General features: G+C 40.0%; 1 protein-coding gene across 1 annotated transcript in view; it reads right to left on the bottom strand.

Annotated features, from left to right (window-relative positions):
• Window positions 1-26,453, bottom strand: part of WDFY2 (WD repeat and FYVE domain containing 2) — a 183,507-nt gene that overhangs the window by 86,550 nt on the left and 70,504 nt on the right. Inside the window, exons 3-4 of the mRNA XM_025924453.2 lie at window positions 21,298-21,365; window positions 9,228-9,301 (exon numbers count right to left, since the gene is read on the bottom strand). Of these exons, the coding sequence (XP_025780238.1) occupies window positions 9,228-9,301; window positions 21,298-21,365 (142 nt within the window). The remainder of the gene's footprint in view (window positions 1-9,227; window positions 9,302-21,297; window positions 21,366-26,453) is intronic.

Genomic DNA, 26,453 nt, shown 5'->3' with positions numbered 1-26,453 from the left:
AATGGCAACTATGACAGTTGCTACAGAGGAGGGGCACTCAGTGCTATGAATACCTATAATCCAGTAATAGGAACTATTGGAAGATCAAGGAAGACCTCCCCAAGGCAATGAAACTGAAACTGAGACCTGACAGATGAGCATTAAGTGGACAAGGAGAAAGGAAGCTCATTCAAGGCAGAGGCTCCATGAAAGGAAGGAAGCTGGTGAGCATAAGCAACCAAAAGTGGCCAAGGCTGAAACTCCAGAAGGGACAGCATGGAGCAAAAGGAGGATGTGGAGAATGGGACCCTGCCGGGTCACACGGGCCAAGTGAGGACTCTGGGCCTGTGTACTACGAGCAAGGGAAAGCCACTAAAGTATTTGGCAGGGGATATGACAAGATCAAACGTGTATTTTGAAAAGATTTTTCTAGGTCCAATATGGAAAACAGACTGGAGGAGGTAGAACGGACATGGGATGATCAGTGAGGAGGTCAACTGGGGGGTCCAAAGAGGCGAGATAAGCAGGGTGACGGGGTGGGGGAGGGTTGATAACAATGATGGTGATGATGTAGTGGAAGCTGAGAGGTATTTAGGAGGTAAAAACCAGTAAGTGATGGACTGGGCAGAGTCGAGTGAGAGTCAAGCAAAGAGGAGGGAGGATGACTCCAAAGAGACCTGGCTCACACAACCGAGTGGACAGCGATTACACTCACAGACACAGGGAATGCTGAGAAAGACCAGATATGTACGGAGGCACAGGAGTCCGATTTTGGACCCGGTGAATTGGAGGTTCCTTTGAGATATTCAATAGGAAATATGAAGGAGTGGGAATGTCAGACAAAAGGTCTGAACAGAGATAAAAAAGTTGAGAGTTATTGTCACATGGGTAGCAAACGATGCCATGACATAGGCAAGGCATCCCAGAGAGGGAAGAAATGAGAGCCTAGAAGCAACACTGAACCACAGCTGGCCAGAGGACATCCTAGGATGAGAACAGAGACAAAACAGAAAGTAGGAGGAAAACCAGGAAAGTGCTGCTGTGGATGTACACGGAGACTACTTCAGGAAGAAATGGCAGGGCGAACTGCTGCAGGCAGGTCAGACATGATGACGACTTAAAAATGTCAGCTGGACAGGGGCACCTGGGTGGCTCAGTTGGTTAAGCATCCATCTCTTGGTTTCGGCTCAGGTCATGATCTCACAGTCCATGAGTTCGAGCCCCAGGTCGGGCTCTGTGCTGTCAGCGCGGAGCTTGCTTGGGATTCTCTCTCTCTCACGTCAACAAATAAATTTGAAAAAAACATTTTTTTTTTAATTGTCCGTTGGATAGATCCACAAGATCTTTTCTAACCATTGCCAGAGCTGTTTGGGTAATGTGATGAATCTGACAGCCAGACTGCAGGGGTCTGAGTGGAGAGGGGAAATGAGGAAATGCAGGAAGGCACAACAGACAACTCTTGTGAGAAGTGTGATTATAAGGAGAGAAGAGAGACAGAACATTTGGTGAACAGGGAAGAGAGCTGTGATGTCTATGTCTATGTTTTTCATTAAAAACAAATGGACAGACAAACAAAAGCAAACCTTAAGTGTGTTTAAAAACCAGTGAGAAGGATCCAGGGAGGAGGGAGAGGTTATTGAGACAGAAGACTAACAGAAAGTTACTTGGAATGCATTACGCTCATCAATTCCTAGCCATTGCCTTTCTGAAACACAGATATACCCCTTGATGTGGCCGATATAAGAAGATGAGCACCCTCTGAAATAGTAATACAATGTCCTCGTAAGGCCATCCTTTGTGGCAGATAACTCCTGGAGATAGTGTAAAATGATTTCAATCTACCATGTACTCTTACTGGGGCTCCTCAGCACCCGATTTAAAATACAGGGAAATCTGGGTGTTCTTACAGATATCCACGCTACAGGATCAGTCTCAAGGTGGAACCAAGGAGACCTTCAGAAATTTATTATCGCAATGGAGAGACCACAAAATGATCTTGGGGCCAAGAATGCTCTTGTCATCTGCAGTCACTACCACTTGACAAAGTTTTGCGATAACACAGGCACTGGACAAAAGATGATAGGATTACAAGTACAGTGACATAACTGGAGGAGAGAAGCTGGTCCTTGAGACATGCTAAGAAGGTCTGTGATCCACACAAATACTGACAACATAGTAACTCCCACAACAACAGTAAGTAGATTCTTTGACAAAACCACCTTCAGTGAATTATACTGTACGAATACATACTAAGGAACTGGAATGTCAGCACCCCAGGACTCTTCCTTCAAGCTAAGCAGGAAAAAAGTTACTCTGTAAGTACAAAACTTGGAAGGCACCAGGATCTCCCCAGCAGGAGTGGCCCAACTGTATACTCCACTTGGGTACAGCTGAAATATTTTATTCATAGGCTACCTGTCATCACTGTAGAACATGACCTCACCTTTTGGGTTTGGTCCCCGTAGGCTCATTACAACCCACAGTAATAAACAACTCATCCAAAATATCTCATTACATTAAAGGCTCAAATTCTTTTTTTTTTTTCCTCATCTTTTTAGCAGTGGCCAGATGCACGGAATAACACAATCTTCCAATTCATTAATGACCATCCTAGAGCAATTCCTTGTGGTTGGTCTTAGTTGTATGAAAAAAAAAAATTAGCCTGGTATCATAAAAAAAAAAAAAAAAAAACCTGTCCAGAATCAGGGAAACCCTAGCTCTGCGACCACTATCTTAACATGTGACCTATCAATACGTCACTTAATCTAGGGGAGGGTGGCATGAGATGTAGAAGAATGAAGGTCCCTTTCAATTCTAATATTTTCTTATCTCCTCCAAGGGGATTTTGAATCATCTTCTTTTAATATCTTTGGATGCCTCTTCCTGAAGGCATCATATTGCAAATCTACAGAACTGTTTCCTAATCAACTGTTAGAACACCCTTAGAGAAATACTGTACATACAATCTCATCAGGTATCTTGAGTTGAACAGCGTCCTCCCCAAATTCATGGCCACCTAGAACCTCAGAATGTGACCTTACTTGGAACAAAGGTCTTTGCAGATGTAATTAGTTAAGATGAGATCATACGGGATTCGGGTGAGCTCTTAATCCAATGACTGGTGTCCTTATAAGAAGGGCACATGTAAATACAGAGACACAGAGAGGAAGGGGACGTGAAGATGGAGGCAGGGATTGCAGTGACACATCTACGACCCAAGGAACGGTGAGGATTTCCAGCAACCACCAGAAACTAGGGAAAAACAAAAAAGGATTCTCTCCTCGAACCTCCAGAAGAAGCCCTGTCAACACCTTGATGGTGGACCTTTTGTCTCTAGAACTGTGAGAAAATAAATTCTGTTGTTAGAACAGCCTTAGGAAAGTAAAACACCAGGTACTGATACCCCACAACTGGTAATGACTCCTCTTGCTCTCATGGCAAATACACGAGGACTAGTAAGGTGCTACCACACCTCAGACCATCTGAAAGTGGTAAAACTGAACTTGGGGAGTTCAAGATCCTGGTTTCAGATGACAAAAACAGCTCTGATGACTCTTCGGTTTCCTTCCAGTGGATGCCAAGTATTACACTTTCAAAAAGGTAATTGCTCCTTTTATTTGAAAAAAGTAATATCCTCTCTCGCAGAAACTACATTCCTCTCCCTTGAAGCTACTGGCCTTCTGGAAGGGGACACTTTTTGCTTCCCTGTGGCAACAAGACTCCTTGCTTCAGTGATTACTGTGACCTGTTATCCAGATTCCCTATCTATGAGATTCTGCCAAGCCCTACACCACACACCATGTGAAGCAGTTTCAGAATATACCATCTAGGGAATAAATACTGGTGACCACAGAGCAATGTTCTTGTAAAGCTGTTAATTTAATCGGTAGGATAGGAGTCTCTAAATAATAGGAAATGATGTGAGAAGGCATCTCCTTCAACAATCCCAAAAGTTCAACAGGGCCCTAATCTTAGCGGAAAAATGAGGCAATGCCAGATTTATGAACAGCACATTTTTGGGGCTCACAAACTGTCAAGAACATGTTATGTTTCTGCTTAGGTTTCTTAGTGGTTTGCTTATTGCATCTCTGTTTACGAACTTCAAGAAGCAGAGTATGGACATCAAATTCTTCTATATGCCCCAAGTAGTCATGTAAAGAAGATTCGCTCACACTGTGTCAACCGTTGAGAGCAATTTACCTTGCTGGTTACGTGGCCGGCTTTGGTGTTAGCATCCTGATGACCTAAATCGAAATGCCTTTCTTCCCTCATTCGACATTTTACAAAGCGACATTTTACAGTGGTCTAGCAACTCTGTGAGGACACAGACTGAAGCTGACGTGGGCTCTGCCTTCAGGCAGTTCACAGTCTAGTGAAGGACACAGTCTCACCAACAAATGAGACAACATGCCCAAGGGCACTCAGGAAATGGAAATACAGTCGCCTACTGGGGAAGAACAACGGGCAGGGAATGGAAAGCCTTCAGCAGGAATTCTTTATGGACACAGAAGTGGCTCCGGGGCAGTGGTGTGGGATGAGGAGAAAGCCCAGGCTTCACAGGCACACACAGTTCCCAGCTCTGCTGAGCGCTGCTTCCTGGCTAAGTAAGCTGGAGTAGGCGTCTGAACTCTCCAGGCCTCGGTGTCCTTATCTGAGGAGTGTCCCCCCCCCGATTACTGTGCTGCTGGAATGTGGCGACGTATGGAAGGCAGAGTGCCTGGGACACAGTGGATGCTCCATTCGTGTTGGGTTCTCTTTCCCTTTTCATTCCCTCGAGCAACCATGGGAACTAGCAGTAATACGTACTACGGGAACATCATAACCACAAGAACTATCCAAACAACAGCAACAAATCCATACGTGGTCGGTATCGTGTTTTTTGTACAATAATCACTATCTTGAATGCTACTCATTATACAGATCAATCTTTTCTTCTCATCCCAAACTTACCATAAACACATATATGAAAAGACTCTTCAGAGAACAGAGATTTATCATTTAGGGGCTTTGTCCAAAAACAATCAAACAAACAAACAAACAACCTTCAATAAGTACGCATTTATCTGGCAAGATTTCAAAAAACTCCGGCTGAAGCAGATAGTATATGTATTTCCCAAAACTGGCATATATACTTGGCTATGACTACAGCCATTATTCAGTAGGGTCGGTGAGCATCAGCTCAAGGAAGACCTTTCATTTCTGCGTGGATGTTTCCTCAGCCGCTATCCTCTCTGAATACCTTAGAGAGTCTTCCAGTGGTGCTGGAGGGAGAGCTTCCCCGTTAGGGATCCAGCGTCTTCATAATTTAACCACCCACCCTGAGCCAGGGCCTTCACGACCAAACCCCATCCACCTTGTATACTTTATACTCCACTCCTCAAACTGGGTCACTTCTGTCCAAACATTCCCTGCCCTCTCTTACTGCCATGTTTTTGCCTCCTATGCCATTCACCTTGCCTGAAGTACCTTACCTTCCGATCTTCAGACAATGAAATCCTAGCCCAGTTCCTAAACCCAGCTCACATCCAGTCTCCACAGAGCTGACCCGGACCATTACCTCCCACCCTCTCCTGACCTCACTGTCCTGACAACATCACACTCACTGGTGTCCCACTGCTGGGCTGTTTTGGGTTTTTTTTTTTATTCTGTTACTTATTCCATACCTTCACTCTTCATTTTTTCCCAACCAAATAAGCTTTCTGAGACTAGGAGCCACAGGTTAGAATCGAGCATAATTCTTTCACACATTACTGATATTAAAATTTATTTGTGGGTCGGCTAGAATACTTGAGGCACTGTAATGAAAAATTTCAAAGTCCTACTTCAGCACTTAAAGCGGTTTGCACAATATGACTGACTTCTTTTGACATTAAAACAGATGACATTTCTGAAAACTCAAGATGAATTAAACTATCGGCATAACATTTTCCCCTGCAGAAGGAAATTCCGTTTCAACAAATATTTTGAAAGCAAGAGAATTATACAAATAAAGTACCTCAGACTTTAAGCAGGTACTTATTACAGCCAGCTATATTAAATAATGTTTGTACGCTAGTCAACAACTTATTTAACAAATTATTCATCGAGTCCCTAATTTGTACAAGGAACCATACCGAGAGCCTCTGGGACGGGAGAGGAATAAAAGACAGGCCAAGTCCTCAACACTCAACACTTTCACGGAGAAGACAGACTTTAAAACTTTTTTATAAAACAAGGTGAAAAGAGCACTATGATATAGCTAACCTGCTGAGTAACGTGTGCGATTAATTTCACTTGGTAGGGCTTAGGAACCATCCGTCAAAACAAAACAAAACCAAAAAAGGAAAAGAGGACACTGGAACGAGGCACTGAGAGATAACTGGGACTCTGTAGACCAAGATGGCAGAAGGGGTGTCCGGGTTGTAAGATTAGCAAGAGCAAAATGGACAGACATGGAAACACACCCTCAACCATCCTTGCTTCTCTCAGTTGGTGATGTAACCTGCTACCTCATGAGAAATCGAAATGGCCCTTCCTCTCCTGTATCTCCCAACTGTGTCTGCCTTCTGCTCTCTCTCGACAGCTTCCTCACTCTTCACCAAAGCTAAATTCTCCTAGTCGTTCAGGCCCCTCCGGCTGCTGTCTAATGTCTCATCTTTTTGCAGGCTCACCCTCCCTCTCCTTCCCTTTGTGGACAAATGTCTGAAAGAATGGTCTCCATTGTCTCTACTCCATTTCTTTTTTTTTTTTTTTTAATTTTTTTTTTAACGTTTTATTTATTTTTGAGACAGGGAGAGACAGAGCATGAACAGGGGAGGGTCAGAGAGAGGGAGACACAGAATCTGAAACAGGCTCCAGGCTCTGAGCTGTCAGCACAGAGCCCGACGCGGGGCTCGAACTCACGGACTGCGAGATCATGACCTGAGCCAAAGTCGGCCGCTTAACTGACAGAGCCTCCCAGGCGCCCCTGTCTCTACTCCATTTCTAATTCACTCAGTTACATAAGGTTAACTGCCTCTTGAATCTTTTTACCCAGTAAAATAAAGACAAACAAGGATATGCTTTCTGATTTCCTCCTTTGTTTTAAAATAAGTTAACCAATAATAATAATAATAATAATAATAATAATAATAAGTTAACCAATATTTTTAAAAAACTTACTTGCTATATTCAGGAAACAGAGAATGTATAGTCTCTGCATAGGATTTCTCATGTCCAGAAAGTAAACTATTATGCAGCTGAGACTCTGTGTAAGTATTTTCAGTGAAGAAGCTGTTATTGTCATGACCTTAAACAATCCCTTCTCTCCATGTGCCTTTCCCTAACTCAGCTCTTCACGTTCTGCCGATGAGAATAGGTAGGGTAGACAACTCCTCCTCTTCAAAAGCATAAAACAGGCACTTTTAAGGAAATGATGTCATACTAGCTGGGTCCTCCATCTTTTCTAGAAGATTGGGGTACGGTAAGGTTTGGTTATCTCCACGCCGTACTGACACACCTACAGAGGCAGCCCAGTCTGGCCCCTGATTTATGTTCTGCTTCACTGGCAGTTTCATTTACTAAAGGAATAATGGCTGAGGTGGTCTCGCCTCTTATATACGATAAATAGCCAGAACTCTCCATAACTTACTTTGCTCACCTTTCCTGCCTTCAAAGCCAAATTTATCGGCACCCATTAGCCACCTACACGGATTTCAAAAAATGCAAAGACTCACCCATATGTTATATACATGTCCGTCTTCATGGACAGTGAGTGTTACATACACTAGTCCATGAACTGTTGGACAATATATAGATCTGAGCTCCTCTTTGCAGATTTCCTTTGTAGTGAACACTTCAGTTCACTGAACAATCCAGTTACCCCCCACTTCATCTTTTAAAAATAAATTTATCCCCCACATACCCCACTTTTTAAAAATAACTCTCCTTAAAGCAGACGAAGTTCTGTAGCATGCACTTCTCTTCTGTCCTCCTACAGAACAGTTTACAGACCTAGCAAATGCATTGGATATGATAGAAATTCCATAAAATATTTGTCAACAGGCAGCTTTATGTTTAACAATATTGTTAAAATATCCATAAAGGTCACCGAACAAATGTTTTGACGAGGACCAAATGGAAAATTTCAGGCCCACCTCTTCAGACCCCTTGTAAGAATCAGGTTAAGATTACAGATGGAAACCCACATTCCATATGTCTAAATGTTTAAAAGTTATGTATCAAGTTAAACTATTAAATAAAATATGGTCTCTTCCTCCAATCTTGACAAATATACCTTAAACCACCTGGAGGTACAGGAACGAATTCAGAATTTTTAGACTCCTTGAAGTTTTACAATATAGTACAAGCCCTAAGCTGTCTGGGGTCAGGAAAATGCCAGTCGGGGTACTCAGAACATGGGGGTGGGTGGAGTGAGGGCATAAGCTGGACACACACCCCCGGATCCCTCAGGTCCTTCATCCTGTGGGGAAATGTGGCCAGAATAGGCTCCTCTAATTCACAGGTCCTAAAGCAGGGCCTCTCTTGCTGGGACTGAAGGAAATACTGGGTAATTTACCAAACTGGAGAGTTTACCAGATCAGTCTTGTTACACTTAGTTAATACACTAGCTGAAACTAAACATATAAAAAGATGATAAAGTAAGTAGTAAAGCCTGAAATTCCAATCCCTAATCACTTCAGCTCCCTCAAGCTCTATAATAAAAGAGTCTAATATTTATCTCAATCTACCCTACAGCCTAATGTAGATTCTGTGCCTTCTTTACAAATTTATACAGTTGACAGAACTCCATTCACACACTAGAGGGAGTTAAGACAAGAGGGAGCAAAAGAAGAGAGCAAGGAGAAAAACATCAAGTATCAAAGATCAGACATGCAGGTCTAAGAAGACATTTCCCTTGTGCTGTCACTTGTCTGAGGAAGCATATGACACCATGATTAACCATCTGATCATAGCCGTGAGTATCACAGGCTGCTGTCACTAGCACACAGATTCATGTAGTTCATTCACTGGCCTCATAAAGCTCCTATTCTAGCCACTGTGTCCACGGGAAGGCAAGCTCAACCTTGTCAACGTTCCAACTGAGACTCACACGGACTCTCCCTACACCTTGCCGTAATCTGCCGCGCTGCACTTTCCACTTCACTTCGCAAGAACATTAATTTGTTAATTTGCAAAAAACTAACAAATAACTCTCATCACAATACATATATACGCACTCCACAAGAAGGGAAGTATTTCAACTGGAAATCTTATTTATGTGTACTTACTGAGATTGTACCATTGTCTAGACCTATGGACAGTCTTCTTGTTTCCGGGTTAAAAGACATGCATGAACATGGAGCTGAAAGAAATGAACATGTTGATGAAATTAACAAAATGATGATTCTCATCGATTCAGGAGCAACTAACTAGCTAAAAGCGTGTGGCTATTTTTTCCCCACGATTTCCTGAAAAACAGTTCATTTAACGCCCACTCACCGAAAAATAAAAACAGTAATTTTACACCAACCCCTAGTTTTTCAGTTATCCTTTTAATGAATATAACAAGTAAGATGTTCTCAAACTGGACTAGTTCCAATGGGCTTAGTCTCGGCTGTTCTGTCAGTATCGAGTCTAAGTTTGCTTGACTAGGTTACCAGTATTTTGTACTGTGTACTCCCTCTGTTACCCGTCTATCTCTTCCACTCACACCCTATCTTTAATAGAAACAACCTCAACCAGGGGGAAAAAAAGAGATCTTATAATTCCCTCCTCCCCCCCCCCCCCCCACATATACACACTAGTATAAAAGTCTATTTTTTGATTTAGAATTGACTCAGGGCATGTGGACTAACAGAAGTTTTTTACTCTCAGCATTCAAGGCCGCTAACTGAAAAAAGAATGAGGATCTGTCTCAATTTAAGAGAGAACCAACTGGACACAGGGCCAGGCTCTGTAGAAAAGAAATCCGGTCTGGACAGGGCCTCCCTGTGCTGCAAAATTGGCTACTACCTGAGTATACCTGAGCCCAAGTAAACTAAGCATACTTGGAAGCCAATGTGGCCAAGAAGTGCTTGCTCAATAGTCGGCATCCAGGTTCCTACACTGGCTCGTAAGAATGGGGCCTGTTGACAATTTATCCTACACTGAAATCGCTGTTGTGCAAATGAGTCCAACACCAATTCTTAAATTTCTCCCCGACCTTCACAGTGGCCCTGCTCATCATCAAATCGTATTCAGCCTCAAATGTTTTTATTCCTACTTTTTACAGTTACGGTTAGACGTCGTACTCAAGGTCACACAGGGAAAAAAAGTTGGAGAAGTTTCAAAGACATAATTCATATACACAGTCCCATTTTGAAATATGTAACTTAGATTATCTCGAAACTAAATTCTAAAAGAATTTCAAGTTCTACTAACAGAGCTACTTCATGAACACATCACTTAGTAACATTTTTTTCATTCTCTATAAAAGGACCCTGAACAACAGAAAAGATCTTCCAAACTACAAGTATTTATTTTCTAGTTTTTAATGATATGTTCAGAAAATAGAAACACAAAAAATCATCCCCACACACACAACCTCCACCAGTACAACAGAGAATCTTCTCTCTGATTAGCCACAAAATTAAACTAGATTCCCAAAAGTACACTGCTGAAAAAAGTAGTCAAATGATATTTAATGTGCTGCCCTAGGAAAGTCATCCTTACTCGCCCATGGCCCGTGAAATATGTTGGCACAATTTCTAGACAGGTGCTAACATGCCAGGTCTTATAGCCTGTAACATGCGTGCAGAATTAAAATCTAATGATTTCATGGAAAATCATCATGTTAGCTGAAAAGAACAACAAAAAAATATATGTTGTTACTACAACTACATAAAGTACATAGACACCTAAAAACATACATGGAAAAATGAAACGGTTTTTGTGTTTGTGTGACAAGTTCATTTCTTAAAAAATATTTTTAATGTTTATTTTTGAGAGAGAGAGAAAAAAAGAATGAGTGGGGGAGGGGCAGAAAGAGAAGGAGTCACAAAACCCAAAGCAGGCTCCAGGCTCTGAGCTGTCAGCACAGAGCCCAAGGTGGGGCTCAAACTCACGAACGGCGAGATCATGACCTGAGCTGAAACCGGACACTTAACCAACTGAGCCACCCAGGCACCCCCAAATTCATTTCTATAATATTGTCTTTAAGCTTATTATTTCACTATTCCTCTTGAAAGTTTTAAATATCTAATGGCTTATTAAGATATGGGCATGAACATATGAAGCAAAACTTAATTGCAGCCCAAAGGGCTATAAACTAGTCAAGAATAACCTCATCACTTAGCTGCCTGCCTGACCATAGAAAAGTCTTTTCTGTGTGATTTCCTCCAAAGTTCATATCTGGTTATGGAACAGTTAGAAAACCCACTGATCTCTGAATATGATTTAAAAGACTTTTTAACAGCACTGCACAGGCTACCCTGACATCTACATTGCTATTTCTTTATTCCTGGATTTCTTATCCCCTTTACTAAATTTCTTGTTATTCTTTTTTTTTTTTTTTTTTTAGTGTTTATTTTTGGGGGGAGAGTGCAAGCAGGGGAGATCATGACCTGAGCCAAGATCAAGACTGAGCCACCCAGGTGCCCCTTGTTATTCTTTTAATGAGAATTTAGAATGCTAACTATGTTCCAGGCATATGATACAATTATATATAAGGTATCAGAGCTGTCATCAAGGAATTTATAGACTGTGACACCAACCATGTATAGGAACTGTTAAACCCATCCCAATGTCACCACTATGGTCCAAATCACTTTATGTTCACAGTAAGAAACACCACCAGAATTCAAAAGGAAAAGACCTTTCTCATAAAGTCCCATAAACTAAATAAATTTAGAAATCCTGTTGTTCTAGAACCGATATGCTTGAACCCAAGATGGTTCTAGACAGCGGAATGCCAGAGCTAAAGAGCACTAGTTTCTGGGTGCCCCCCCAAAGACAAAACCACTTCTTCGAGGGGGGCATTATTGGTAAAACACCAAGTAGACCTGTGGGAGGGCAAGGGGAGTGTTTACGGAAAGACTTTTGGCAGGTGAACCTTATGATGCTCCTCAAACCATTTCCGAACTGTGATACTCTCACAGCAAAAGGCCCTGGGTTGATTACCCATAGGCCCTGGCAGGACCAAGGAGGCAGGGAGTGAACTGAAAAGAATACTGATGGCTATATTTGTTGTGACAATAAATGTCTTTCCTTTTGGGAAACGGGGGAATACACAGATTGACACAGATATCCTTCTAACTTCAACTCACCAGAGATAAACAAAAAAAGCAACCTCTGAAAGACTGGTGTTACGACCCATTCAAAATGGGCTCTTATCCATGCAAGGAAATATCAAAGGGGCAAAATTGTCTGGGGAAGGATAATAAGACACAGTAAATTCTGGCCAAATGGTAAAAGGAATCCCCCAGCAGGAAGAATTAGGAAGACACAAATAAAATATGATTTAAGCACAATATTTGTAGCTGGGTTGCAAAAATGTGATGTTTCACAAATAAGAATTCAGCTTTAAATGATGTGAAACTAATAATTCATAAGTCAATAAGGAAATAATTGCTCTATCTGATGGTTGAAAGTTGAGGTCAGAGACGAAATGGCCGAGAGACTTCTATATGCCCACCTTGCACTGGCTTTCTCCAAAGGCTCAATGAAATGTCTGACCAGACCCATAAAATTAAAATACAGTCCCTCCACTGACCACCTCCATCAAAACTGCATCCTCAAACTCTAGATGAGATAAACACACCATGATACAAGACATGAAAATATATTTACTTCCTCCACCTTTAAGTGTTTCCCCACGAGAAAGGATAACCACACTTCGTAAGCTTTGTGGGGTGACCCCCCATCTGCCAAGGCCTCCCATACCCATCATCTGTATGTGGTTTCCCTGAGACTGCTCCTACACAAACCCAATAAGTGAAAATCAAGGCCTTGCCACTGGTCTGTTGATGTTCTATCATTAGCTTCCTATTTTTTCCCCCACGTTTCTTAAAACCTAAGGGAAAAAAATGCCCACAATTTATTTCTCAATAAAATAGTACAAGAATTCATTTCCATGCTATCTGATTAAGACTTGCCACCCCTCTTTGCTGTTTCAGACTGAGGACAGACAGAAGTGTATTTGGCAGAATTTTAGGAAGCAAGATAATAAAAGGTACAAAGAAGATGGAAAAGAAATTTGTGCAGGCCTGTGAGTACTGAAAAATAATAATCTCTTATGTAAGTACCAGGACTTTAGACCTTGATGGCTTGCTAATACCTTATTTTAAAAATTAAACACTTTCATAATATCGAGCATTTTTAAAATGAAATCTTTGTAATTTCAGGCAGGTAGTCAGCTTAAGGTTTAGGTAAAACTAAAATAAAGAGAAACGCCAGTCTGGGTGATTATATTAATGACCATATAATTTGAAGGAGGAAAAGCTCAAGAGATATAAGCCCTAGACAGAGGAAACTCAAGAATCCCACATCAACCTCAACAGAGTCAGTAAGTAATTACGGAGAAACTGGCTACTTGTATTTCTAATACTTTTACCCCTCAAGTGGTCTCAAAAAGTATATTTATGGCTCCTACTTTTTAAAAGGAGTATATATAGTTGAGAGAAGGCATTCTCAAAATACTCCTACTGGGGGGAAATTTACCTATTTTCTGTTATTTATACCTAGAACTCCTTCATTTTGTGGCTGATTTATTTTCTGTCCTTTGCTTATTGGTTGACCTTTGCTCAAATAAACACAAGTTTCTCTGAAGGTTGAGCTGCGGATTTCCAGCACACTGAGCGCTGTACAACAGCAAAGGCACTGCTCGTCAGCCCACACTGATCTTCACGGGATGTTCCAGTGGTCACTTGGAAACTAAACAAACAGCGGCACTTCCGTGAGCAGAACTTCAGGTGTTAAACACACCCTGATCAAGTCAGATATCAGGATCCTCCAATAAGAGGACTTCCAGGAGCACCCCACCACTGCACAGCAGAGATCTCACCCACAGACATGATCTCCTTCAGTCCTGGTTGTCACAACTCAGTATTTATTAGGTTTATAATGCTCAACCGTGTTTTACTTAATATATTAAGCACACGTAGATGTAGGACTTCAACTGCCTAGCATTAAAAAGCATTTTTCATTTCTTTTTTTTTTTTTTTTTTTTTAATTTTTTTTTTTCAACGTTTATTTATTTTTGGGACAGAGAGAGACAGAGCATGAACGGGGGAGGGGCAGAGAGAGAGGGAGACACAGAATCGGAAACAGGCTCCAGGCTCCGAGCCATGAGCCCAGAGCCTGACGCGGGGCTCGAACTCACGGACCGCGAGATCGTGACCTGGCTGAAGTCGGACGCTTAACCGACTGCGCCACCCAGGCGCCCCGCATTTTTCATTTCAATCAACTATTTTAGGCACTATACTAAAATTAAACCACTTGTTTTCTTTTAATTTAGTCTGGGTAACATCAGCAAAATCACAGTGACTTGTCAGTGGTCATTTTTTCTCTCCGACAAGTTTTAAGTTATCACTACAAGTTTAAGATCTAAGTACAGTAAATTTTAAAATACTCTGTCATATGAAAATCAAACAAGAGTATGCTAAGTAAATGTTATAATTATTCAGATTAATTGACATCTGTTATCTTTAGCTTAGATAATCCACATTTTCATTTCCATTAAAAATCAGAAGTTCCTTAAGCACATTTTCTTCTTAGTAAGTACAGAACTAAAATATCAGATTACACAATTATTTTTGAAAATGTAAATAGTAAAAACAGTAAACTGGCTTTACACGTGGTTCTATAATATAACCTACACCGAAAGAAACCAAGAAAGGAACCAAGGAGTAAATTGAAATAAGGTATAAAATATTAGGATGAGCACTTCCCAATTATACCCAAATCCCCTAGCCCGCCAAGAAAGTCCCTTGATGGAGTTAAAGATATTGTCTAAAAGTCACCAAAATAATCACTACCTGATAAAAACAGAACTTCATTATTTTAAATTCATTATTTTAAATACCTTTCAACCACTAATCTATCCATATGGGTTTGGCCCCAAAACTCTAATAAACCCAGAAGACGTGGGACAACGCACAACGAGCTCCATACAAAGTCTTAAATTACAGAAAGTTCTCCTTTGACCAATGGGCAAATGGACATTTGCAATATACATACAAAATAAGTCATTTCCATCCTAGGTATAAAGCATATGAACATATTAATCATTCTAATTTTCTAAAGCCTCAATTTCAAGTTATCTGTCGCTGCAGGACTGAAGTCCCAACACACAGGAAAAGGAAGCCAATCCAGCCACGACCTCACAAATCCCCATTGGGTTAAGATCAGCAATAACAGTACATATATTGCTAAATACCAAGAACCTGAAAGTACAAATTACTTATTTAATACATCTCATAACCAAAAATGTTTTTGCAAATCTGAGATCAAAGCTAATGACAGTGTATTCAACGGGCTTCAGAGTAGAGAAAAATGTAAAGGACTTGCCTGAAGTGACTCAGCAAATTGGTATCAAAAACGAAAATCAAATTCCAGTTTCCCACCCTGGCACAGGTTCTAACCTACAAGCTATTTTGAAAACATTAAAAAAAAAAATACATATTTTTGGGTGAATTTAAGGTAAACAGTATGTCTATGTCCAAACTTCATCTCTCTATTTGTTTTAACTAATAAGATAATTCATTTAATGCATTCCCCACCTCATTTCACAAAGAATTTGAAGAGACTTTAAAAGTAGATACAATAAAACCAAATCATAGAAATAAGCAAAAAGTCATGACAAGGAAAACAGGTGTAAGAACAGAAAGAAAATTGGAATAAAGATCTGTTGGCAAACGATAGGTTCCATGTGTCACATTATCCAAAAGGACCATGAATCGGGTCCTTAGAGCTGTCCCTCCCAACCTTTTTCACCTCATGATATACAGAAAACTAGATCTGAACAGCCACTGGAATAAATGGAAGAGATTCCTAGAGCCCAGACGACTGGATTTCCCCCTGCGCAGCTAAGGAGACCAGTTCTCAGGGTCTGTAATCCATTTGGATGATCCCAACATGATGCAGCACATGGGCTGGTAATTTCTGTCTTAGAGAAAGCAAAGGGTTTCTGGCCCTCTTAGCGCTTCTTCAAAGGAGCACTGAGCATTACAGTAGACAATTTCTTCAAAAACAGCCATAAAGCATTGCATATATGCACACACCAGTGCGAGCCGAGGGCACGTAGAATGAAGGCATGTCTGCAGAGGGCTAACACAAAGTGGGAAAACTGTATCAATGAACAATCAGACTGAGGGGGCCCCAGCACAACTCCAGATTGGGCAAATGCCATCCCGCCACGCCAAGGCAGAGAGCTGGAAAAATAGGTCATTTTATTTCCGTGTTAGGTGTGCCTTTTATTTGTATTTATCTTTGATAAACTGTCTGTTTTGCTTTGGGGACAAATTCATAAACGCTTAGGAGCCAAAGTAAATTTCATCTGCCCTGGCAACTATAGAACCCACAGAGGTTTCCAATTGTCCAACACACCCTCAGTCCTGAGGCTCTGGGCCTCTCAACCTCCTATTCACATCTTTGGCAGCTGAACTGCTTTACCTATTCTGCATGCCCAAGGGGGAAAGCTGGCAATGGAGGCTCAGACACGATACCCAATACTTTAATCGAGTAAGAGAAATCTCAAACACCTGCCACTTTGGCTCCTGTTTGAGATTTCTCTCCTCCACCCCTCTGTCTGACCCCATGAATGGCAAACGTAGTTAAAAAAGTAAATCTAAAATAACTCAACCATGAAAATGGCAATACCTATGCTTTTCATTCTTTGTTTTGTTTTTCCTGCTGTAGAGCGATGCAAAGGCAGGGGTTGAAATGGTATCTACTAGAAGCCTGGAACAGATAATCACTAATGGCTACAACTGAAACCTCAACTCTACACCCTCAGAAAGGCCCCTCTCTGGTTTCCAAGCTCAAGCAGGTCCCAGTTGGGCACAGTGTAATTTGATCTTGTCACAGGCAATAAGCAGCTATTACAGGAGATACATCAAGAGGATGTTATTTTCTGGAAGAATATTAGATAAGGAAAGGCTCTTATTTCTCACTCATCCATAAAAATCGGCACATAGGAAACTACACAACAAGTCACCAGTCACCCCAAATTCTCTAGAGACGGCAGGGTTTTAAATGGACTTTCTTCTGGGAACCTTTGTGAGCATGTTTCCATTACACCTGCTGCTTGTGACAACACTCACCACACAGCATGAGTGGGGCTTATTTTAGGTATGCCTTCCCCACCGTACACACCATGAAGACAGGAATCATCTGCCCTACCTCGCCACTATATTCTTGGGACGTTGCACAGTGTTTAGTATGGCAGAAACATTTAAAATTTGTTGAATAAACTGTCCAAAGAAATTAAATGGAATAAATATTTCTTTCTGCTTTTTTTCTTTACTCACCCTCACTTTTCGCAGACAATCTGCAGCTCAGCACCACAGTGGCACCAATCGGGACACGGCTCAGTCCTTTCTCTTTAAAGATCATAGAGATCCAGGAGAAACTGAACGGACAGGAATTGGGAGGTATACAATCTGGGCTAGGTTGAGTTAGATACTTGCAGTTAGAAGTGATGGAAACCCACTGGAGTGAAAGGAAGCACTAATGAATGTATCCAGTAAAAGAGGAAATCTCTTGAACTCAAAGGCAGAAGCAGAGCCAGGGTTCTGGAGGGGAGGAGGAGAAAAGCCTCAGGCATCATCTATTTAGGCTTCTCTCCCTCTTGAGCCAAGTGGTCCTTCCTCCTTGATTCGGACTTCCTTCTAAGCGGATCAGCTTTCACTGTTTCTTTACTCACAGCTATAAGGTCTACATATTCCCAGCTCAAGGGACCAGCCAAGGCTGAAACTTAGCATTTCCTACTCCAAATTCTAAATTCTGGGAAAATCAGGTTGGCTCAGGAGCAAACAGCCTTAACCAGGCAAGTCTGGCCTCTCCTCATTCCCTCCTAAAGGGGAAGTCAGAGCTTCTCAGAAAAGATCGGGTCTGAGGACACCCCCAAAGCACGATGTGCCTGCTCCTTACCCTTCCCTTGTGTACCACTCCCCCAAGTTCATCCAGCCTTATCATAAATCCCTGCCTTTCAGGCTCTCTCCCAACCATCAAACTCTGCCTCCACTATTCATTCTTTTTCATCCAATGCCTTCCCCTTCTTCCCACCCATTAAACTCTCGCTGCTTCTCGCTGCTACAAAACAGTACTATCTTACCCAGAACATGAAAAATACTATATTAAATTTTAATAAATGAAATAAACAAGTAAGCCATATATTACATGTAAAGATATTTTCTCTATGTTTTCTTCTGGATTTGGAATACTACTTATTATATGCCACTATAAACACATTATATGGTCATATGTGCCTTGTGATGTCCATGTCATAGCCTCCAGACATAGTGTATCTTTTTACTTATTTTGTAACTAATACCACATAACCATTATTTAAGGACAAAACTAAGTAATCTCTTAACAAAACACCTTTCAATAGGAAGAACTGAAAAACAAACCTTTGGAAATTCAAAGCTATTTCAGGTTTTCTAAATGTCCAAAAATATAGCATAATTCCTTATGCAACAAGATTCTGCCTCTCTCAAGTTAAATAAAACTGACTCTTGCTCAAATATTAGTTACCATGTTATCTAAATGCATTCAACTCCTAGGAACATAAAAGCCAATCTCTGATCAATTGTGAAGAACATATCGTTCTTTTTACTTCTCCACAGTAGTGGAGTTATCCAACAATGAAAGATTATGGAAATCATCTTGACAATATGCATCTTAATTATCTGCAAACCCTGGCAACTAGCACAGTGGCCTGGATACAGCAGGGGCACAATAAATATTTGATCCACTAGAATGTGTACTTCTATCTAAGTATGTAGAAATCAATACTATACATGCATGAGGCTTTTTGTATGTGCTCATAGAATCATGTGTAAAATAGATCAGCATGTTGGCTATAATGTCAGAAGACACTCTTCTCAATGCACTTTAAAGTGCATTCAGGGGCGCCTGGGTGGCGCAGTCGGTTAAGCGTCCGACTTCAGCCAGGTCACGATCTCGCGGTCCGTGAGTTCGAGCCCTGCGTCAGGCTCTGGGCTGATGGCTCAGAGCCTGGAGCCTGTTTCCGATTCTGTGTCTCCCTCTCTCTCTGCCCCTCCCCCGTTCATGCTCTGTCTCTCTCTGTCCCAAAAATAAATAAACGTTGAAAAAAAAAAATTAAAAAAAAAAAAATGCAGATTCCGATTCTATAGATCTAGCATGGTACCCAATACTTGTATTTTTGGTAGGTTCTAGGGTGACCTTAATGCTGCTGGTTCACACACATTTTAATAGCAAGGTAATGCCCTTTCCACTCCCTTTATGGAAGGCCACAGGCAAAATACACAAATAATGAAAGGGTCCTCTTTCTGAATCTCAAAGACTGTGTTCAGTCACTAGGAATATGTATGATAATGTTCTCAGGGACTTATCTGTATTATCAGATTCAAGTCTTCAATAAGTATTGATGTACTGAGCACTTTTGCCAGGTGTAGGAGCCACAGCAGCCTTTAGTCATTCACACAGCTGAATAAATGATAAAAAAAGCAACTAGAGGCATCTCTGTATTCTCAGTGACATTCAAATAAAGACAGCATCACAGAATGACAGCAAAACGGGTTTAGATGTGTGTATAGGGAAGGGGGCGCATAAGCAATTGCTTAGGATCCTGTCTCCATGAGGTTCCTACTCAAGTTCATCTCAAGAAGATTCCTTGCTTACCATCCCTGAGCCCTCATCTTTCTGCCCAGGTCTAACTCTCTTCTGTCTTCATAGTCAAGGTAGTAACAGATCTCTAGAGTCAACTTCAACTTGCTGGACTACAGACCTTCCCCACTCCTCCAGTTAGATACCGTGTCAGGTTTGATGAAAAGGGAAGATCGTAGAAAAGACTGGTTATACCACTCAAAGATCAGAAAAAACAATCAATCAGAAAATTCCTTTCCCTTTCCTTCTGCCTGAGCCCTCGTCACTGCCACCGCTTAAAGAGGAAGTTCACCTAGGCCCTTTGCTGCATAAATGCTGTCTGCTGGAGGCTCCACAGGTTAAGGGGCCAATACAAGTCCTCAGAACCACAAGAAGTTTCTTCTTCCCTCATGCAGGACTGACCACTTGGTTCAGCTTGTGGTTATCACTTGTTTGTTATAAAATTCTAAAGCCACACAAAACCTCAAAGATAATTTGAAAATCACAGAAACCCATTATATCCTTAATAATTCATTCGTTCATAAACAAGCAAAATAGCTATTTAAGTTATTACAGCATTCTTTTGCCAGAGGCATAAACTTAATCACATCTATAATTCAGTATGAATTTATTCCGGTTGTACACCGTGGCCCATACTTCTCAAACTGGGGTACCTGTATCCAGGGACGGGGTGCACGCTATAGCAAGCCGGAGGGGACACAGGCCCAAAGGACAAACCTGAGGGATTTTTCTAGGGTGTCAGTTTTAATTAAGATTTGAAGGAGAGTCAGGGAAACATTGAATAATATAACTAATAACGAAATTAAATAACTATTTTATACTCAAATAAACATGGAATAGGATCCCCAAACCTCATCACTTTTTAAAGACAAAATGCCAGGCTAAAAAGACATTTCCTATTTAGAGGTGCTAGCTATTCTGTAGGAGAACTTCTGCCAGCACACAAGTCTAAGAATCAAATCTAAGGATGTTTTATAATATATTTAAAGATTAGCTATTTATCGGCACAAGGACGTATTTCGCATATAAAATCTTGAGGACATGAGGCTGACTTCTACTTAGAATGTTTCAATTGTAAGCAAGCCCTTCTGGGTACCAAATGGTCAACGCTGAATGTCTTGTATTTGAATGAATAATATAACAATAGTGCAAGAACAAATTTACTTCACAAAGGTAACCACCAGGCAAAATTTTAAATGTCGAAGGAAGAACTCCACAAGAAAGTGAAACAAAAAGTTGGAAAGGAGGGAGACAGCTGTAATCAGAAAGGCAATGTCCTATAGCCCGTCTTCCATTAATCTTATTCAGAAACTATGAATATATGGTCAATTTCAGAACAATTTTCCTATTTTACATACTGAGAGCTAAAATGATTTAATATGGTACTTTCCATCATAAGGTTAATCTCAACCGTCAGACATCCCCACTCAAGAAGGAAACACAGAGAAGGCAACCTGGAAAGGAAGTGGTCCATGTCTAATTTCTAAAGACAGGGATCCAGATACTTACAAGGCATCATATGGTATATGCTTGGCCAATATTGTCCACTGTCTCTCTTTAGCCATACACGAACGGTCCTACAAAAGAAAAAAAAAAGTGTATGTTAAATCACAGCATTGTTAGTCATGGGAAAATGTTCATAGATAGAAACCAAACCTCTTAACTTTAATTATATATATCTTAACTATATATGTTATATATACATATAGATCTTAACTATATATATACTGCATATACACATATATGTGTAAGCATACCACTTATGCCTCTCTATAGATCCTATATTTCTTAAATGTAAGACTTGTGTACACTTAGAATTACATACACCTTTGTGAATATTGTCCTCATATATGTCTATATACACACATGCGATAGCAAAGATGCTTGAAAATTACTATTTTTGTTGTTTTGCCTCTCCTAGTATGTGACCTCTGCCATAGTCTGTTGGAAGCATTCATCTGTCTGAGAAGTTATTAGGTTTAACTAGTGAAGGAAGTGTGAGGAGATAAAATGAAGAATCTGACATACAGAGAAGGATTACATAGTAAGTGCTTTGTCTTGCTGTAGTGCCAGGCCATTATCCTGAGTGAAGGTTTCTCCAAACACGGTCAGGTAATGATAAACTCTGAGACTCAGATTCCTGAGCTAGAGGGCTGGCCAATGGGGCCCACCGTGAAACAAGGGAGATTCTGCAGCAAAGGCTGTGGATTAAGTTCCAGGCCAGCAGGCCAGATACAGACATGGCAGATGCCCGGGAGAGCTCAGAGAGAAGGAGCCAAAGAGAAAATGAACCAGTGAGGGAGCACCACTAGGTTCTTACCAACCAGAAAGGCCCCACCATAAGTTACACCAGCCATGATATCATCGGCACATGCCAGCCAGGCAAACACAACTAGAAGGTAATAGGACACTCTTCTAGAAACCGGAGGAAGTAGCAGAACTCGAACTAAGGGGAAAAAGCAGTTCCCCACTGCCAGAATATCATATAGGCCATATCTCTCACCCCACATACTTAAATCATCCCAGGGAAAAAAGCAGACAAAGACTGAGCAATTTTATCTTACATATTTCAGTCATCATACCAGACTAAGTTTTAAATTGTATTGGATTTTTTTTCCCTAATCAATGGGTCTCCCACCAAATGGAGTAGCAGGATAAAAAACCAGACCAACTACAGACACAATAAAGAAATGCCATTTTCTCAGCCACAAGATACAATGTAGTGATGTACAGTGACATAGCTATATATATTGATGCAAAATTTCATCTTTTGGGCCAACTATCCTAATTTATGAGATGGACAGATATAATGGTAAATAACTTATAAAAAGTAATTCAATATATACACTAAATACCTATCAGTTTCACTTAACCAAAAAATTTTTTAAATATGCTAGTACAACATTTTAATATGGACATTATTATCTCAACAAAAATAAATAGGTGACATCACCAAAAAGGGCAGAGCAGGAAGCTCCAGGAATCAGTCTCTAAACCAAATCAACTACTGAGCTGGCAAGAACTATTTTAGAACTCTGGGGTCTAGCTAGACACTTGCAGCATCTGAAAAATGGTTGATGAAGAAAGAAGCTGGTATATATCAGTGAATTTCACATTTTACTAGCAGCTGCCACCATGCATTCCTCATCCTTAGAGAAGGCAGCTGTGGCAACAGTGGCCCATACTCACAGGATGGCTTGCTGGTACCAAGGTAGGAACCCATCCTCCAACACTGGGGATGTGTGTTCGGATCTGCCTGTTGGTCCACTGAGAGAGGAGGGAGAGACTGGCCACTGTTTCAAACCCCTAAGGCTGAAGGGCTTCCCAGGCAATGCCTGTCAAAGGAATTTAAAGAGGCAAAGACCCCTTTTTTCTTTATTAAGTCCAGGCATTGGAAGAAATCACAGGTTGACCTCAGAGATAACAGAACACAGACTTTAATGATCACATACAATAAGGAATATAGTCTTTGCAAAAATAATGTGTTAAAGTCACTAAACAGAAAACTGCAACATTCCAAAGTAACAGCAGCAATCTCTGGAGAGGAGGGAGAATGTGATTTTCAGAGTTACTATATTATACTGTCTAAAATAATCAATTCTCAAGAAAATAGTACAAAGTATACAAAGAAACAGGAAATGGCCTTTGCATAGAAAAAAAAAAAGTGACAAAAACCAATGAAGAAATCCAACACTGATTGGTCCTATCAGACAAAAACTTTAACTATCTAGGGGCACGTGGGTGGCTCAGTCAGTTAAGTGTCCAATTCTTGATTTTGGCTCAAGTCGGGACCTCGCAGTCGTGAGACCGAGCCCCATGTCGGACTCTGTGCTGAGTGTGGATCCTGCTTGGGATTCTCTCTCTCTCCCTCTCTCTCTCTGCTCCTCCACTGCTTGCACTCACTCCCCCCCAGCAAAACAACAACAACAACAACAACAACAACAACAACAACAACAAAAAACAACCTTTAAATTAACTATCTATATGCCCAAAGGCCCAAAGAGAAACCATAAATAAAGAACTAAGGGAAATCAGAATAAGGATGTATGAACAAGTAGGGCATCTGAATAGAAGACTGAATTTATATAAAAGAGAATCAAATAGAAATTTTGGAGCTGAAATGAAAAACTCACTAGAGAGGCTCAACAGGAAGTCTGAAGACAGAAGAATCAGCAAACTTCAAGATAGGATGCTTAAAATTACCTAGTCTCCTCCCAGTCTGAGGAGAAGAAAGAAAGAAGAATGAAGAAAAAGCAAACAGAACCTAAGGGACCTGTGGGACACTACTGAGTATACCCACATATATACTATGAGAAGGAGAAGAAAAAGACAAAGAGGTAGAAAAATATTTGATGAAAAATGGCTGAAAATTTCCCTAATTTGATGAAAGGTATGAATTTATATATCCAAAAAGCTCAATGAACTCCAGGACAGATGAACTCAAAGCAATTCACAAGAGACACATAATAATCAAACTGCTGAAAGTCAGAAAGAAAATCTTAAAAGCAGCAAGATTTTTCATCAAAAGGCTCAGAGATCAGAAGGCAGTGAGATGATAATGTGCTAAAAGAAAAGAACTGTAAACCAAGAATTCTCTATCTGGCTAAACTATTCTTCAAAAATAAAGGAGAAATTAAGACATTTCCAGATAATTAAAAGCTAATGAAGCTCATTACTAGTAGACCTTTACTACAATAAATACTAAAAGGAATTATTCAGACTAAAACAAAAAGACAATAGACAGTACTTGAAGACATACAGAGAAACTAAGATCACTGGTAAAGGCAATTACACAGGTGAATATAAAAGCTGGTATTATTGTGTGTCTTGTTTGTAACTTTTCTTTTTGTTTCCTGTGTGAATAAGTCACGAATTTTAGCCTATATTAATGGGCGCAAAACATGAGAGTATCATTTGTGACCATAACAAGAAAAGAGGGATACACAACTGATCAGGAGTAGAGTTAATGTGTACTATTGAAATTAAGTTGTTATAAATTCAGACTACATTGTTATAAATTTAGGATGTTAAAAATCCCTTTGGCAACCACTAATAAATAACTTAAAAACATACATCAAAGAAAAGAAAGAAATCAAAATGGTACACAAGAAAAAAATCAATCAAACATAGAAGAAGGAGACAGTGGGGGACTTGAGCAACAAAAAGGATGTGATACATACACGAAAAGCAAAATGGCAGAAATTCTTCCTTATCAGTAATTATTTCAAATGTAAGTGAATTAAACTACAAATTAAAAGACAGGTAACGGCAGAATGGAGTAAAAAGACATGGTCCCACTTTATGCTGCTTAAAGGAGACTCACTTTAGACCCCCAAACATAAATAAGTTAAAAGTAAAAGGATGGAAAAAAGATATTCTATAGAAATAGAAACCAAAAGACAGCCAGGATAGCTATGCTAGCAACAGGCAAAATATATTTTTAAGTCAAAAACTTCTATAAGAAATAAAGAAGGACATTATATATTGACAAAGGATCAATTCATCACAAAGGCATAACAGTTGTAAATACATATGCACCAAACATATCAAACGCTGGCAAAATTGAAAGGAGAACTAGATAGTTCTACAATAATAGTTGGGGACTTCAATATACCACTTTCAATAATAGATGGAATACCTAGACAAAAGATGAAAAAGAAATTAGAGAATTTAAACAACACTATAAACCAACTAGACCTAACAAATATAAAGAACACTCCAACCAACAACAGCAGAACACAGTTTCTTCTTAAGTACACATGGAACATTCCTCAGGACAGACCACATGTTAGGCCATAAAACAAGTGTCAATATATTTCAATAGACTGAAATCATACAAAGTACCTTCTCCAACCACAATGAAATGAAACTAAAATCAATAAGAGAAGAAAACTGGAAAAAAAAATCACAAATAGGGGGAAATTAAACAACATAACCTTAAACAACCAATGGATCAAAGAAGAATCACTAGGAAAATCAGAAAACACTCTGAAATGAATAAAAATTAAAATGCAACATAATAAAACTTATGAGATGCAGCAAAAGCAGTACACAGAGGGTAAGTTACAGCTCTAAATGCCTACTTTAAAACAGAAGAAAGAGTTCAAATCAACAACCTCACTTTATACTTTATGGGACTAAAAAAACAAAAGCAAACTAAACACAAAGCCAGCACAGGTAGAAGTATATAATAAAGATCAGAACAAAAAACAAAATAAGAGATTAGAAAACCAAAGAGAGAATCAGTGAAACTAAAAGATAATTCTTTGAAAAGATCACCAAAATTAAGAACTAATCACAAAAAACAAAGAATGTCAATAATTAAAATCAGAAATAAAAGTGGGAATGTTACTACCTAAAAGAAATGAAAGAGATTATAAGAGAATATTATGAACAACTGCAGGCCAGTAAATTTGATAATCAAGATTAAATGGAAAAAAATCCCCAGAAACACACAATCTACCAAAACTAACCCAAAAGAAATAATCTCAACAGACCTATAACAAGCCAAGAGATTGAATCGGTAATCAAAAATAATAGTGCAGGACCAGATGGTTTCACTGAATTCAACCAAACATTTAAAGAATGAACAAAAATCCTATTCAATCTTCCAAGAAATAAAGAGGAAGGACTACTCACTTCCTAACATTTTATAAGGCCAGCAT

The sequence above is a fragment of the Puma concolor genome, chromosome A1 (assembly GCF_028749965.1).
Source record: "Puma concolor isolate L17-30 chromosome A1, mPumCon1.1.hap2, whole genome shotgun sequence".
In the NCBI taxonomy this organism is placed as follows: Eukaryota; Metazoa; Chordata; class Mammalia; order Carnivora; family Felidae; genus Puma; species Puma concolor.
This window is presented reverse-complemented; position numbering and strand designations above follow the sequence as displayed.